This window comes from Pocillopora verrucosa, chromosome 7, assembly GCF_036669915.1.
Source record: "Pocillopora verrucosa isolate sample1 chromosome 7, ASM3666991v2, whole genome shotgun sequence".
Classification (NCBI taxonomy): Eukaryota; Metazoa; Cnidaria; class Anthozoa; order Scleractinia; family Pocilloporidae; genus Pocillopora; species Pocillopora verrucosa.
Window position 1 is genome coordinate 4,759,849 of NC_089318.1, and position 16,792 is coordinate 4,776,640.

The 16,792-nt window shown below is 38.9% G+C and overlaps 2 protein-coding genes and 1 pseudogene across 2 annotated transcripts in view; 1 reads left to right on the plus strand and 2 right to left on the minus strand.

Annotated features, from left to right (window-relative positions):
- Window positions 1-3,123, minus strand: part of LOC131791836 (uncharacterized) — a 5,382-nt gene extending 2,259 nt beyond the window's left edge. Inside the window, exons 1-4 of the mRNA XM_066169686.1 lie at window positions 2,514-3,123; window positions 1,348-1,476; window positions 583-720; window positions 1-144 (exon numbers count right to left, since the gene is read on the minus strand). The exon at window positions 1-144 is cut by the window's left edge and continues 359 nt beyond it. Of these exons, the coding sequence (XP_066025783.1) occupies window positions 1-144; window positions 583-720; window positions 1,348-1,476; window positions 2,514-3,087 (985 nt within the window). The 5' untranslated portion in view covers window positions 3,088-3,123. The remainder of the gene's footprint in view (window positions 145-582; window positions 721-1,347; window positions 1,477-2,513) is intronic.
- Window positions 3,124-4,712: 1,589 nt separating this feature from the next.
- LOC136282280 (uncharacterized) lies at window positions 4,713-8,394 on the plus strand (annotated as a pseudogene).
- A 6,413-nt stretch (window positions 8,395-14,807) lies between these two features.
- Window positions 14,808-16,463, minus strand: LOC131783777 (D(1) dopamine receptor-like). The gene has a single exon (XM_059100541.2). The coding sequence runs from the start codon at window positions 16,329-16,331 to the stop codon at window positions 15,186-15,188; it is 1,146 nt and encodes a 381-aa protein (XP_058956524.2). The 5' UTR covers window positions 16,332-16,463; the 3' UTR covers window positions 14,808-15,185.
- Window positions 16,464-16,792: the final 329 nt, after the last annotated feature.

Below are 16,792 nucleotides of genomic sequence, written 5' to 3' on the forward strand. Positions count from 1 at the left end.
AAGATTTAAAGATCTCCGTACAAAGAGGTCCATCCTTTATCGATAAGTGCAGTCTTTCGGCCTGTGAGTCTCCATAAATCCACAACTTTTCCAGCTTGGGAGCCGTGATACCCAATTTCATCGGCTTAGTGTGCCCAGGTACTTCTGTAAAGAATTAAAGTGGTTAGAGCTCCGCTAAAGCTCTGTACATCACGAAAAATAATAACGTTCACCGTCAGGAGCAGTATGCAAGACGAGAATCACATATCAACCAACTGTCAAGTGATGGCTCGTCACGAGTTCTGTATGGCTCAGCGGTAGATCAACTGAACGGTATGTGCGGGAGGTCCTTCGACTTTAATGCGTCTGCGCAGGGACTCGTTTTCTACGCTCTTCGGTGAATTCACTGAAGAGCGTAGAAACAGACTATTTTACACAAGCTTTGAATTTTGACGTAATTACCGTTACAGTTTTCAGACTTTTAGTTCTTACTTACGTCTACCATTTCAACGACGACTGAAATCTGTTGGTTTATAATAAATTCCCTCGAGGGAGTTACGCTAGTTCTGCTTAGTTGCCGTAAACCACAATCCCGAAACATACCTGTAAGATATGGCTTCCAATTTTTTCCAAGCCAACGGCCGAATCCATCCCACGTAAATTTACAATCCATGCCACAAGACAAGTTAAACTTGGCAGAGAGGCAGGGGCGGTCTGGTAACTGGTTCATTAGAAATGCTCCTACAGGCAGAAGGAATAAACCGGAAAGGACCGGAACATTGCAACAAACGGCAAATAGGTTCACTTGGACTGTATTTGAAACGGTGCACTTGATAGCTTTTCCTAAAGAGTCATGACGATCAAAGTAATGCGGGAAAGCGTGTCCTTGCTAAACAGAAGCTCAAACGCAATCAGCGACTGGTCTTAACTTATCATCAGGGAGAAGGGGACGTGGAACATTTTGGTAAAGCGACAACAAAATTTACCTATTCTCCCCTAAAGCTCTGTTGCTTTCTAATGATCTTACTTTTTGGACAGTCCATTTTCTATAGTTCCATCCCTCTTTATATTCTACTCGCGACAACTGATCCCCTTCTGTTCCCCCTGAAAACTATAGAGAAAACCATGAGATCCCCCAAATTCCTCCAAAACCCCCGCCCACCTACTTTCCGCCCCCAGGGTATAAATAATGAATAATGAGTAGTTCCTTGAGAGTACGCTGTTGAACGCATTGCGACTTCGTGTTTACGATCGGTGCTCGTCACAAATTAATTGCTTTGTGTATATACAGCTTATTTTTCAGTTTGCACAGCAAAAGAAAAACCGTCAGAAACGTTGATCCAGTCAGAAATTCACAAGTTCCCTTACCTCTATCGTCTGGCAGCGGAATGTTAATCATAATAAGCTTCCCATTCTGGAATGATTGAAGAAGGTAGTCGTCCTTCGCACGGTTTGCACCGAGTGTCCCATCTTTTTGCATCTTACCTTGGGAATTTCCTTGTAAAAAAAGTAAAATAAGAAAAAGGGACAAACGGGTCGATGCGAAAAGATGAAATAGTAGATCTCATCAATGCGACCGCTGGCCATGAAAGATGGATCGTTTTGACGAGGTTGTAGTATTCATGAGGTGAGGTGCTTCACATACAGTTGGTGATTTAACAGGTCAAAACTAAAAGGATCTGTGCTGGGTAATTTAAAATCGTGGCAAAAATTTTCTCCAAGATTGGGAAATACTTGTTAGATTTATTTTTTTCACTCTTTTTATTACTTATTTTAGCTTCATAACACGAACAAAAGATCCGCTTCCTTGAGGACATTCCCTGATGCGGCAAAATGGTTGCGTAAGTCTAAGTCTGGTTGCCTAAAGCTGAGACTTAAGCGACTGGGATCTTTATTACGACTTTCCTAATACGCCAGAAGAGATATGAAACCTTGTGCAAGACAAGAAGGAATGAAAGAAACTTGCTGCCGACTGCGGTGTACTTGTATGATGATGGTTTTAGAGAAACAACTCAAATCTATGAACATCTATGATTATCAAGCAAGGAGAATCAACGATAAAAAAATCACGTTTCAGAATCTTGATGCTATATATCTTCAAGTTTTAAGTGTTCAGAATTAAGTTTCAGAAAAAGTAGACAGAAGATGAGATGAATGATTTCGTAATCTGCGCAAACATTTTGGCTCGAATTGAATTCGAATGTATAATGTAATATATTAAATTACCGTTTTAATAATCTGTGATGACGTCAAATGAGTGAGACTTGCACAAATTGAAGCACTGTCCTCTTAAAATGTATTCTTAAGTCAGATTTCCAATTGGATTAATCAAAAGAACAGCCTTCCATGTTCATTTACCTTTGATTCTGTTGTTGAAATACTAATCAAACCCAAGAAAAGCTACAGGACCATTATATGTACAATTTTTAAGCAAAGAACTCTTATCCAGAGTTTAGTAACTTGCCCAGCATCAATTCACATCACAAACAAGACTCCCCAAGGAACTTTTTTTGATTATATTTCAGACATCTTACCTACGATGAACCAATTTTTTGGCGGATCGCGGAATCCGTCACACAGGCTATAGTCCAGAGTGATATCCAACTTATAGGCCCCAGGGTCCATAACAAGAAACAAAAACTCGTAGGTGCCATTTCCGTGATCAAACGTAGTAGGTGACACAGTGGCCGGACCGCGCAGTAACACACGCCAAGAGTCGCCGCCAATGTGCTTCAGTTTACCATTCCGAGTTTTTGTTTGAATGCTGAAACGACTGAACTGACCTGCTGGTCTAATGTCAAAGAACGAAATCGCACTTTTGCCGGCATCCGTTTGGAGCGCGCGTTCAGGAGAAGGTCCATTCCATGAAATATTGTAAAAACATGGTTTAAGAATTGAGTCCAAGTCGACCCGTGCTCGGCGAATTCGACACCAGTATTCTTTGAATTGTTCGACATTTTGGGAAATTCTGTTTGATTCCTCAAGAGAATACAAGTTTCTTTCATCACTGAAATAATTGTAGTGAAGAAGATGAACAGCTACTGTTGAAAGCCAACATTTGACAAATGTTTTCCACCGGTGGACGTAAACCTGGCTCATTTGGAGCATGTAAGTTCCATCGAATGGTTGTAAAAAATTTTCTGCTTTTTAACCTTATGCAAATTATCCACCAGGACACGTTGAAACTACAACAGCTATAACCATAGTAACCAAACACATTTGCTTGGAATGTTGATGTACTTGTGCCTCTCTTTGTTATTCGCCGAGGATTTTTTTTTTTTTTTTTTTACTGTAACCTCATTAAACACTATATACCGCTAGAAAAACTCTGAAACTTAGAATCGTGTTGGTTTTTGTAAAAGCTTTAAATTTCACCTCTGTTTTGCTTCATATTCATGATACGAGAGAAGTCCAAAATCACAATCGACAGTCAATTTACAAAGTAAGATGTCATTAATAAAGCATCACCAAATTTACTTGACATAACTATCAATCTTAGTTTAGCTAAAACTAAGGCCAGACACTTTGCGCACTTCAGTTGAGGCGAATCAAATGCACAACTATTGTTCTTTGATGTTTTCGTTAGATTCATTCATAAGCCGAGGGCATGCTGCTAGAATTACATGTAATTGGAATTTGAATCAATTCCGTCGACCCAATTTAATTTAGATCGGCAAAAACTCGAATTTTATTCACGTTGAACACGACACGGCTTGTGCATATTGTTATAATAACATATAATGCTCACGTCACTGGAAAGTGGTATTCTGTGGGCACTGTATTAAAAAAATAAAAGTCATCATAAATAGATAACAAGTTAAAAACACAAAAACTGTGAAATACACGAAATATGTTAATAAAAGTTGCTTATTATTCAGTCGATAAAAAAACTAACTGTCTTTGCTTAAAAACGAGGAAAGAGTCGATTTCTTTAAAAGAAGTACCTAAAACATTCCATTCTTTTGCACATATGTATAAAAGTCTTTGTTTTCCATTGTTTCTTTTAACATGAGGAAGGCGGAAATCGTTCTTTCTTCTCGTATTATAACTATGGATGTCAGAATTTCTTTAAATGTTAAAGCAATAATCCACAAGCCCGTGAATGTACTTAGAGGTGGCAATGTATCTATGTACAAGGCGCTGTTGGAGTAATGTTGGCCAGCCAAGAGTTTTTGGAGCATCAGTGGATGAAGCGTTGCTCGGCAAATCGAGGATAACTTTTGCGGCTTTATTTTGCAGTATTTGCAAATCTACCATAATAATAGTATTATCCTTGTCTCCTCAAATGATATCGGCATAGTCAAAAACTGGACTATCAAAGAATTGTACGACGTGATTCGCGCTTCTGATGGTAATAGATGCTTGACACGTCTCAATAAGCGTGGGCACGGTCACGTTTTGGCCAAAGTTATTTCTGCGAATCACTTGGCCATTAACATAAGTTTTTTTATTGGCTCTGTTTTCTTCATTAAATTTGATAGATTTTGAATTAGGATAAGTGTTAGGTTGAACAAGCTGACACTTAACATAAGCTTTTTTATTGGCTCTGTTTTCTTCATTAAATTTGATAGATTTTGAATTAGGATAAGTGTTAGGTTGAACAAGATGACAAAAAGATTACTGGTGGTTTAGTCTTAGTTACCATGATTACGATCAACATCATTCACACCACGTCCTTTCCTAGTAACGAAAATAATAATAAACCTAATAAATAAAACATTTATTCATTCCAAATGATCTCCCTCATCGCTCGGCATTCTAGAGCGGTTCTGAAATTATGGCTATCAGCAATAGCACTACAACTGTTTTATTTCCAGTATTTCAGAAACAATGGAGGAAATTCATTTTGCTTCGAAGACGCGCTGAAAACTTCGCATCAAGTCGAAAGTTTTCAAGAAAGCTGGTGTAGAATTCAGCAAGCGCGAGTTCATTTGGACTCAATTCTTAAACCATGTTTCCACAATATTTCATGGAATGGGCCGTCACCTAATCGCGAACTTCAGACGGATGCCACCAAGAGTTTGATTTCGTTTTTTGACATCAGGCCTGCGGGTCAGTTCAGTCGTTTCAGCATTCAAACAAAGACTCGGAATGGCAAGTTGAAGCACATTGGCGGCGACTCGTGGCGCGTGTTGCTTCTCGGTCCGGCGTGTCACCTACAATGTTTGATCACGGAAATGGAACATACGAGTTCTTGTTTCTTGTTATGGACCCAGGGGTCTATAAGTTGGATATCACTCTGCACTATAGCTTATGCGACGGATATCGAGAACCCCCGAAAAACTGGTTTATAGTTGGTACGAATAACTATTTATTTTTTAGAAATGAAAGATGGTAGATTTTGCGTTCGTTTAAGGCATAATGAAAGATATTATTCTTCTTGTGACAAGGATGGGGCGATGAAAAAGTTAGTTCCTCGATGAATCGCACCTAAGACCTTTACAGTACGCGATCCGAATGCTCCGCTGCTCTCTTTTGCCTAATGGTTGAGCATCAGATCGCAGAATCCAAAGGTCCAAGATTAAATTCGTCGTGCGGTGACCCAAATGTTTTCTTGAAACCACGCTCGCAACAAATCGAATCTCACTGTTGTGTTCAGTAACCGCAGTTGTTTTTCATCCTACCCGCTTCTTTCATTAAATGGAAGTTCCAAAGGAGAGAATTCCTCAGGGAATTCGCATGGTAAATTACAGAAAGAAGGCATGCTTGGAAAGAACCGAGCCAGAGATGATTACCTTCTTCAACGCTTTCAAGATGGAAAGCTTATTATGATCAACATTCCGTTACCTACAGCTGGAGGTAGGATAGGATCTATTACTTCTTAGTTATTTCAAGGAAAAGATGAAAATAAGCATTGGGTAATTCTCGCTTCCAAGGCGAAGGTGCTACGACAATCTAGAAATAAGCCATCAAGTAATATGCAGGTTAAAAGTCATGGAACACTCAACGGGATATATAGTACTAATGTCGAACTATCCCCCCACCTCTCCCCCAAACAATGCTGAATTATGTGCGCTTCGTTAAGGCCCTGTGGCAATTACTCACTTTTACCAACATTGTTAGAGGGGGGAGGGGAGATTCTGTGTGCTCGCCTGTATTGGCAAAAAGTGGTTATTTTAAATATATCTGGGTATAGGTATGTCCTAAGGAGTTTTTACTCCCACAGCAGACATTTAGAGAGGATTTTTCTCGTTCTCAAGGAAAACACCCAATAAAATTACCAGGTACATGTAACATCATTCCAGATGCTAGTCACTCCTAGGTCTCGAAGGATTAATAAAACTGGTTTTATTTCTTCACACAAGTCTTTCAAATGTGCTTGTAATGTGAAGAGTTCCACAAAAGTCCCAGATGCAACATCCTAGATTATATAGCCTGGCTATTACTTTCCACTTATGGCCGCTACATCCAACCATAGTTAATATCCAATTTTGTGAGAAAATGCGGAAATACATCTTATGATGCGTGTAAACTTTTTTCATAGGAACCTATTTAATAAACAGACTAAACAGGCAATCAAAAATGAATTCACGGAGGGTAAGTTTCCTCCCAGACTTTGACTTGAACTGTGGAGTGAAGTGTAACTTCATGTGGGACGGGTTTGGGAGGTGGCTTGGAAAAAATTGGAGACCTTACCTCACAGGTACGTAACAAGTGTAAATTCTTCAAGAGTCCATGTCCGCACGTCAATTGTCGTCCTTTCTGAGTAGTGAAGTGACTTGGCAGTTGGTTGATGGAGACCTTGAACGGCGAAGGCAACGAGGAAGTGGCAAAACAGAAGATATATTGGACAGAACTTTAACTCAGTATGTGCGTTTTAAAGCTTTGAACATTTCTTGAGTGTCCCCTGCAAAACAATACAATGAAATCACCAAAATCAGCGCGCACGTCTAAGCACAAAAACCCAATCAGTGTTTCCGGGAACTCAACGCTACTCGCACGTTTTGCTGAATTTGAGTCATGGCGCTGTAAGTGGCAGTGAATGTAAAATTTTAACTTTGTCGAGGTCTTCCTCGGCTTTGCCGTCCTGATCTTTTAAGGTTCCTAATGACGAGAACAGGCTCGACTGGCTTAACTAATTCAGAAAATTACACAACTGCAAAATTATCGATTATTACGATATATAATTGAGAACAAATAAAATAAATTAATATAAATATATGGGCGCGCGCAGATATGGTATGTCTCTTCGAGTCTTCAATTCGATAGCTCACGAGTAAGCGCAGCGCATGCGTAACGCGTGGTTTTGGTTTGTTCTTGGCTCGTCCCTAATCTAAAACCTATTGTCCCGTATTGCCCCTAAAATGGAAAGCCATAGCTTAAAATTTCCATTGATCCAGAAACAGTGAGCTTGTCACGGCCAAATCCCTTTCATTTATATGATTTATTCTATCCATCCAAATGTGTATTTTTCTCTTATCCAGATATTTCAAACCACTCCCGATTCAAAAGTACGTCTCCTCGTAAACTAGGGACATTGTGGCTTTTCGGTGACTCAAATGCTGAGAGATTATACGTATCATTGAAGGATGGGCCGCTGTGCAATGAAGTTTTCAAATTTTGTAATTTAAGTAAAATGTGGGTGTACCCGTGGCCGAGCATACAGCCAGTAGCCTGGGACGACAAGGATTTTGAACCCCAGCAAATCTTAGATCACATCCGAGGAGTCCTGGAACGACCTGAGATGAATGAAAACAGCGCAATGATTCTGAATTTGGGTCTGCATTACATGGAAAGCACAAGCTTAGCCAACTATCGGATTCTACTGAAAGGAGTGATAGATCTTTTAAACGAAAGGAACAAGGGAAATGGTGAATTAAGGTACAAGACTCGCGTTATTTGGAAAACCACAACTTCTATGAATAAGGAGAAAGACATTGAAAGCCGACTAAAGAGTGACTGGCAGCGATTTCTGAACCCTACGGTAGGCAAATACTTAGTTTAATACTTTTTTTTTCATCCATTCCCAGGCTTTCTAGCGTGTCCAAGTACTGTGAGATTTTCGTACTGTCTTTGAAAATAATGGTGGGTTTAACAGACCTTTTTTTGCGAAGCAAAAACTAAAAAAAAATTTTTTGCAATCTTGACCTTGATTGCAAAATCAATGCTTTTGATGTACAAAGAGGGGAGGTTACTTAGCTCACCAAAATCTCTTTTTCTTTTCAGAGAGTGATACTATACAATACCTTTGCCACTTCCCTTATGTGCCAGGCTAACCTCGAGGTCCTCGATGTTTACCCATTTACCAGGTCCTACCCAGAAGGGACCGGAGGACCCGAGGTAGCACATTACAAGGAACACGATACCGTTCATTTTAAGTACATTGCCATGAAGCCAATTGATATCTTTTTGGAAGATTACTTTCTAGGCAAAGTATCGCGTTCGATAAATTTAACGAATTACGAATTTTCTTGATTAATTTTCTCCAATACGGCGGCAGTAAAGTGGAACGTAAAGTAAGTATACCCAAGTGGCATGCGGGCCTAGTTGCTTTCCCGTTAAACTGGCTTAAGCCTTGTAAGAGGCACCAGTACCAGTCTAATTTTTTACAATTTTTAGGAATTTTGAGCAGCATCTTAATAAAATATAGGCGCCGTGATGAATTCATTATAAAACCTTTGTGTTTTTTTCTTTTTGTGAATATTTGTGTTCTGAAGGGCGGGATGGCCATCTTTTTTCTCTATCTGTTAAATCGGGAGGGAATTTTCGCTTCATTCTCATGGCATACGAAGAACCATTACTTTCTCCAGTGATACCCAACGCTGCAAAGCTGGATACTGAAATTTTATTCAATGCGGAGGCTTCGATCCAAAGCCTCACACCCAGTTACCCTCTGACTGGCTCGTATTTTCATAACCAAGCGAGTCTGACTCGTTAAATCATATAAATAAGTTAAATCGATTTCTTTGTTATAGCCACTTCAAATATTCTCTCCCAAATCATTTGGTATCAAGCTTGTTTTCCGATCACAATTCAGATCAGTTAAGTCGTACTACCCAAACACAGGGGTCAACAATTGGGCATGCGCAGGGGATCAATTTCGGCCGGCTACGCGCCAATTTCCCGCGTAACGTTTTTAAGGAGACCTGACAAAACAATTGCTGTCCCGCAAAATGCGCAAAAGAAATTGAAATTTTATCAAAGCGAGCTCAAAAGGTATGTAAAAAAAGGAAAACTCGAGTCTTTTCAGGCAGAGAGCTTATTCAATTACGGGATCCTACGGATTTTACCATTTTGTTTTGAAATTGTCTTTACAGAAAATAATGCCGGAACTAAATGGCTTCAACGTTTTGCTTTTTCAGCGCGATAATGCGGTAAAGAATTCGAAGTGCATGGCATCACAAAGTATTGAAATCTTTTGATGGTTTGGAAATATTGTTTTTCGCGTTCTATTTTTCAATCAATTGTGCTCTTCAAAGAAAGCCAAGACGTTAGAGTGACATACAAGTGTTCTCAGCCAATTAGAATTTTCCATTTGCAATTTGTTTGGACAAAACTCCAACCCCCTCCCACCTTCTTTCCCCAATGGCCAAATGCTCAACGTTTCCGAGACATTGTCTAACAGAGAACATGGCATGAGGTACCTACATCGCAGATGACACAGCACTGAAAATTCAAGCGTGAATTTCATGTAAGACAGAGTTTCAAAATAGAGTCCAAAATACTGCACGAGTAATTGAAGCGCAATGATTTCCCTTTAAAGGTCGTAACTGACTGGGATAATTAATCAATAGTAAGATGCGAATTGCCTAAACTTTATATATTGAAAATTTCAAGTTCGTGTCGCCTAGAAAATCGAAAAAATGATAGGCGTAAGGCTACTTTAAAATGCAGGAGCTAAAGGTTAAAATATTCTCGCAGTTAAAGGCGTTTTTTGATGACCTCGCCCCTCTCCCCCCCCCCCACTCCCCCCCCCACTCCCCCCCCGCCCTTCATTGCTTCTGTGCATGTTTCGGTGTGATATTTCGGTTAAATCGACACAGTCACAACTACTTAACTATATGAGATAAATTCCTACTGTGCTTCATGTGCTTCATCAAAGGGGTTCTGATCGAAATTCGGTGTCCGTGAAGCGTAGTTGTTTGTGAAGTTGCATACTTGCACATAACTGTTGCCTAGAGACGAAGGTTCGATAGAAGACCTCAAGAAGTCTTGATTCGCTTTGAAAGTGGAGATATCTTAAAAACGTGGGATCAAAGAGGCGGAACGTACCAAAGCGTAGCGGTTACAGGCTCAAGCAAAGAACCACAGCAGAAGTTTGCAGGCGACCCTGTTATAATCAACGAAATTACAATTTCTTTGAACACCTTGAATCTCACACGGACAACGGTGAGTGCCTGATTCATGTTTTAGACCGTCCATAAAATAATTATTTAAACATATCTAAAACAAAATTTGCCTGCCTCAAATACAATCGCCTCGCGTGCAAACAATACGTTCTCAACAAATTTTTTCCTCTATTTTCTTTTACTTTCGTTGCCAAGTTTTCGATAGCCAGAGCAACGAGAAGGTGAAAAGAAAGACGACTGCATTCCAAATGTATTTACTTTACACAGATATGTCGAGAGAATACAAAACATGTCATATCTTCGATTATTATCACTATTTCGGGCATTTTGGTGCATTTGCAGGATGAAATGGAGATGTTGACACATTAAAATGTTCGTAAATTGCTCGGCTCGCAGTCGGGGCCAAATTTTATTAGTGCACAATACACTGGCCATGTTTTAGCACACACAAAGAACGAAGAAATCCCGAATTTTCCATTTTCATCCTTTCTTTCGCTCCTGAACTAAATTATTACGATAAATAACTTTGGATTCAAGAATTTCTTTCGTTCTAATTGTGACAGTTTGACTGACATTCCTTAGCTTTAACTTCATAAGTTGGGTAAAACAACAGAAATAAAAAACAGAAGAAATAAAATCATACATGATGAGTATTCGCTCAGTTAAAATTTCACGAAGAAAGACAATGTCGATAATGAAAATGAAGTAACTTTAGGATGCTACTAGTTTCGTTTGAATCAAATAAGCTATTAATGAAGAATTGCAAACTTACATCGTGAGGAATATTCAGTTGACGATCCTTATTCTCAGAAAACTGTTCCTGTGGAGCTGTTCAGACTGTCATTTTAAAGAACGCTCCTGTTTGTTCGAAGGTTTTTTTTTTAATTACGACGACAATAGTTTGGTGATTAAAGCAGAGTTTGATCGAAATTGCTCGCAATTTCCAACAAACGAGCTTCGTTGTCAAATCTTAAATCAACAACAACAACCAATTGGATGATAAGATTAGCGATTTTACTCTTCTCAATTACAAGAATATGTTAAAAAAAGGAATATTCCTAAAACCTGACAGCGTTTCACGAAGGTATCTGGAAATCATTGCTGCTCAAGCTAAGAGCATGATGTTCTCAAAAAGGTATATCTAAACCTAAGATCAATTTTTTTTTATCAGTGTCATGATCAAAATTTCATAAGGAAACATTTTCCAGATCGCCAGTGTGTTATTTTACGTCTCTCTGAAAGTGAAATAAATTAAAATAAATTTATTCGTATGTGTTGCTAATTAATCAGCTTTGGAAACCTGAAAGCATTGTTATATGCTTGCAATTTCTGATCTTGAAATTCGAAGAAACGAAATGATAAAGTTGCGATCTTCGAAACTGCGGTCCTTCGAATTTATTTTTGGGATGATGTTACCCTGACCTCTGAAATATCAAGTTTTTTTTTATAAAAATGAAGAAAATAAAATGCATCTAAAAAAAAGGTGCGCTCCAATTATGGAAAAATATACGTCATCATTGGACCATCATCACCAATTCGTATAACGAGAATTTGGCGAGTGTAAACGCGTGGATTTATTATAAAATTATTGAAAATGAGTCGTAAAAAGTCATGCTGGCATGTAGACAGAGAACGACACCTTAACGAAGTATAGATGAAGGCTAGATAACCGCAAACAAACAGCAGAGAATAAATGCTTACCGCAAGCAAATATCGGTGAGTAATTACGAACAACAAGCAAATCAAACAAATCTAAGGTATGTATATGCTATATTTGCTCACTTCAAAGGAACTATATATGTGAACAGTATTCTAACACGACGCATCGACCCATGCTCTCTACAAACTATTCGTGATTACGTCCTCAAATCTCTTTTGGCTCTGCTAATAATATTCTATGAATTATGAGACCTTAAAGGGGAAGTCGTCATTCCTTATGTAATTCGAACGTCGTAATTGGAATTAGAATATTGACTTGGTATTCAGTCTTTTCTAAATTGAATGAAAAAAGTGTTGGAGACTGAGACCCACTTTAAACTCCAAATACTTTTAAAATAATGCAAAAAGGTTTGAACTCCGGCTCATATTTTTTTAAGCTGCAAGCTAGATACCAGAATGTTTATAAGAAGGCTGTAGAAACTATGACATAAGCATCAGTAGAAACTAGTTTGTAGTTTGGTAAACTACGACTGAGGATATGGATGATTGCACCTTTGAGAAGACATCTACGTGGCTTTGCCGATGTATCCAAGTAATAAAATCGTCGGCCTACACTGACGTAAAAAAATATTCCCTATGTGAAATTTTTGTAATAAATTTTACACGGCCTCAAAATTACATATTTCTCATAGTTACCTTAGCACAGTCTTTCGCTATCGTAAGGATAATTTTAAAATTGGAAAACAATGTTATCTATGAAGGATGGGAACTTTATTGTCAAAGTGATGAATTAATTACCATATCGAACATTTGATTAAAATTCGAATACTTATACCGTATGTTAAATAACATGTTCCCATTATTGTATGAGGTTGAGGTGTGGCGGCGTGGGAGAAGGTAAACGAAATATTTGATGTTGATTTTTATATAGCCACTCAGGTTTTTCAGAGTTTTCAAAGCTTATTAGTGTTATTATTATTATCATATTTTTAACGTTTAAGTAACGATAGTCGTTTAATTAAAAAAACAAACAAACAAACATTTCTGAAGCTGAGAATTTTATAATCAAAAAGATGAATTGATTACTAGATGGAAGATTTCATAAAAAAATGAAAATAAATACATGTACTGTATGTTACAGCTGATTATTATCGGACCTCAAGATAACCTTTCGAATGCAAAAAGTTCGTGAAAACTTATTCAGTTGCGTCGATTAAAAGTAACCTCAATAACGCAAGAGACCTTTTCTCATAGAACGAAAACCACTACGATTTCATAAAAAGCGAGAAGATAGTTGAAAACTTAAATTTCAACGAAGGGAAATGTAATTTTCATCTAAAGCCGTTGCAAAGAAATATGGTCCCGTTTCTTCGATATATATCCATTTTCATCAAAATCTACGCGGCTAGTTGAACAGATATCGCAAGAAAACTGCAAGCCCTTTATAAATAAGAATAATCTGCTTTGTGGGAAGAGCTTGCTTACACCACAGAATAGATAAGGGCGTGCAACAAAATTTAAAAGTGATTTAGGTCGTGTAAAGATTAAGTTCCTGCTCTGAAGTTTCCAAGGCCCTTAAAAGAATGGCATCCTTCATGATAAGAAATTCTAGCAGGTTGGAAGGAAATGTAACAGGAGAATTACACAACTGAGTTAGTTCCTTCTCGAGCAATTCTTCCATTCTTCTTGCCACAGTGATATTATTTGGCAATTCTCTTGTCGTCGCATCTCACAACATCAACAGGCGACTGAGAACTCAGGCAAACGCGTTTCTCGTTAGCTTAGCCCTGTCGGATTTCCTGGTCGGAAGTGTATCGATGCCGATGTGGATCTACATTATCATCGTTGTTTGTCGGTGGCCTCTTAATTCCTGCAGCCATCATATTGTGTATGCACGTGGGCGTTTTCTCAGAGGCACGTTCCCTTCTTCAACATAATCCACATCACCTCTCCGCGGGTCGACAAACACAGAAATACAATATAATTATGTACAACAGGGGCGTGGCTAAGATTTTACAAAGACGGTAGGGGTCGCAGTGGCGAATTTCCAAGCGCTTAACGTAACGTATTTTTACTGCTCATCTTCCCTGGGTATCTGCGGGCTCATGTCCACGCGACGAGAAGCACTGATAATGGAGTGTCCCCCACCAGAAAAAAATTTACGCAAAGAAGATTCTTGAGGGTGGTGCGCTTTCAATTATGATATCAGCATGTTATTGTTCTAAGCCCAGGTACCGTTACGTCTTTGTAAACTTTCAAAGTTGGCTTACCACTAACCTGAGTATAGTTTTTCAGTTTTACTCAGTGCAAATATCTTGAGGCTTATGATAACACCCCAACCCCGTGATTCAATGTCTCATTCATTTTCAAGGCCCGTTACACGCTGAACTAACTGCAGCTAATGTTGAGAAGTTAAAAATAGATGTACTTCTCGGCACAAGCCTTGATGTATTAAATTGCGGAATTGCTCGTTGCAAAGCAGATTTGTGCGGAAAATTACGAACGATTGTGACGGCGCGTAGTCTATTTCATGAGCAAAGAACTTGTATACAATCCCGTCAAACGCAGAAAAAAACTTGCTTTCGAACGCAAACTGAAATCTGATCCAAACATAAAGATTGTCATTTCTTTCGACATCTTTGTCGGTAGATGCTGAAAGATCTTAAATCAGGAAGGGAAGCTTAATTTTATTCTATAATAAACTAAAGAAGACCAGTTTTCTTATACAACGTTATCACAGACGGAATAATTAAAAAGAAAACGGTGAAATTGGCAGGTGTAGCTGGATATACAAAACAAATTTTATATTTTAAGAACAAATAACGCAGAAAAAGTAATTAAACCCCGGACCTCCATTTAAAACTATATAAATATTGTATGAGAATGAAAAATGCATAAGAAGGTCTTCGTTCGACAGTATTTCGCTTTCGTACGTGCAGCTCGACAGCCTTATTTGCAAAGTTCTCGCATTATTCATCGGAAGGTTTCAGATCACACAAATACATGTTACTGATCAAACAGTAAGATGAAACTAACTGCAATTGGTAAACAAGCCAAGTCCATGCTATCGGAGCTCATCAATTAAACTTAACGGCATGCTTTTCCACCGAGGGCTGACCTCCTTCAGTTCTAACCAAGTGAGTAGCTTACGAATACCCAGTTATACTCTTGGGCTTGGAGGGCACGGTAAAATTAAACTGTCTTACCTAGGGACATAATGGAATAGCTTGGACAGGACTTCTGGACCTAGGGTGCAGCTTACTCAGAAACCATCGGTCTACAGTGACCCACATAGTTTTCAGGAATTCTAATAAACATTTCATTAACTGTACCTCTCACATGATACTGCGCACCACTAGAACTACCTAAATGATAGCACTGTATCGTGCGGCCAGTCAGTTGTTTAATTCCCCATGGCTTTTCTTGTTTGGCGCTCAAACGACGATTGACGCGCTTAAGTCCTAACAGAGTAAGGAATGTTCTTCTCATTTCACTGTCCCTTTGAGCATACACTAGTGGGTTCACACCGCTGTTCAGGTAGTGCGCACCCTTAACAATAGCAACAAGCCATGTGAATGTTTTCGGCGACGAAGGAAGACAGTGAAAGCAATAGGCAGCCATGATAGATACAGTAAAAAATGGCACCCAGGTAGTGATGAACAAACCTGTGATGAATGCCACAGTAATGGCCACTTTTCTCTCCCCTTGATAGTATTGGCTCATCAGGCTTCCTGTGCTTTGTCGACCCCCAGGGGAGTGATGCGGGTTACGCTGAAGAAGTGAGCGCGCTACTGAAAAAACGCCCGCGTACATAAAAAACATAATGGCTGCCGGAATTGCGAAACTGATGATGAACATAATAGTGGCATATATTAGACTGTTCCAAGGGATTTTAAGAACAGATGGCACGGTAAAAGACGAGAGAGAAGCCAATAAGCCGGCGACAAGCCATGCAGATGTTATCATTGTCCGTTGAAACGAGGACGATAAACTTTTATAATAAAACGGTCGAGAAACGGCAATGTAACGTTCGATACTTATGGCGGTCAAATGGTAAATGGACGCCAGAGCTGAAAAGACATCGAAAGTTTTGAAAATGGCTTTAAAGGGGACGGAACCATTATCCACTATGATGATGTTGTAGATCCACATCGGCATCGATATAATTCCAACCAGGAAATCCGACACGGCTAAACTGACGAGAAATGCGTTTGTTCGAGTTCTCAGTCGCCGGTTAATCTTGTAGGATGCGATGACAAGAGCATTGCCAAATAATATCGCAACAGCGAGAAGAATGGAAGGTGCTTGAATGGCGCGGAGAGGTACATAGTGGGGCAGCTGCCATTTGTCAGAGCCATTTGAATTCTGGACGCTCGTGGCATTAACTAACGCTGGTGAATTCATACAGACTTCCCGTGATAACAATTGCGTAAAAGAAAAATCACAATTTTCCACGAATTGTTTTCCAGCTATGTTAAAATCAAATTTCAAACGAAAGCTAAACCCTTTGAAAAAAACCCTTTGAAAAAAAAATGATAAACCCTCGCTGTTATTGAAAGAAAGCTGTCAAAAAAGAAACACCACCTGTCTGTACGTGCAGAATAAATTAACTGCCTCTATTGTGATTCTGTCTTTATTTGTTTTATATTATTTGCTTGTAATCCTATCCTAAAGGATTGCTTGCGTTGCATGGCAACAGTTATGAGTATCAATAATGGCGTATTGAGATCCTTTCCTTTAATAACTCAATCCATCGAGAACGATGAACTCTAGATTTGTAAATCGATGCATGTTATCGTGATGAAAAAACAAATTCGTTGTCATATTCTTTTTCTCGTTGCCCTATTCTAAATTTTACATTTTCA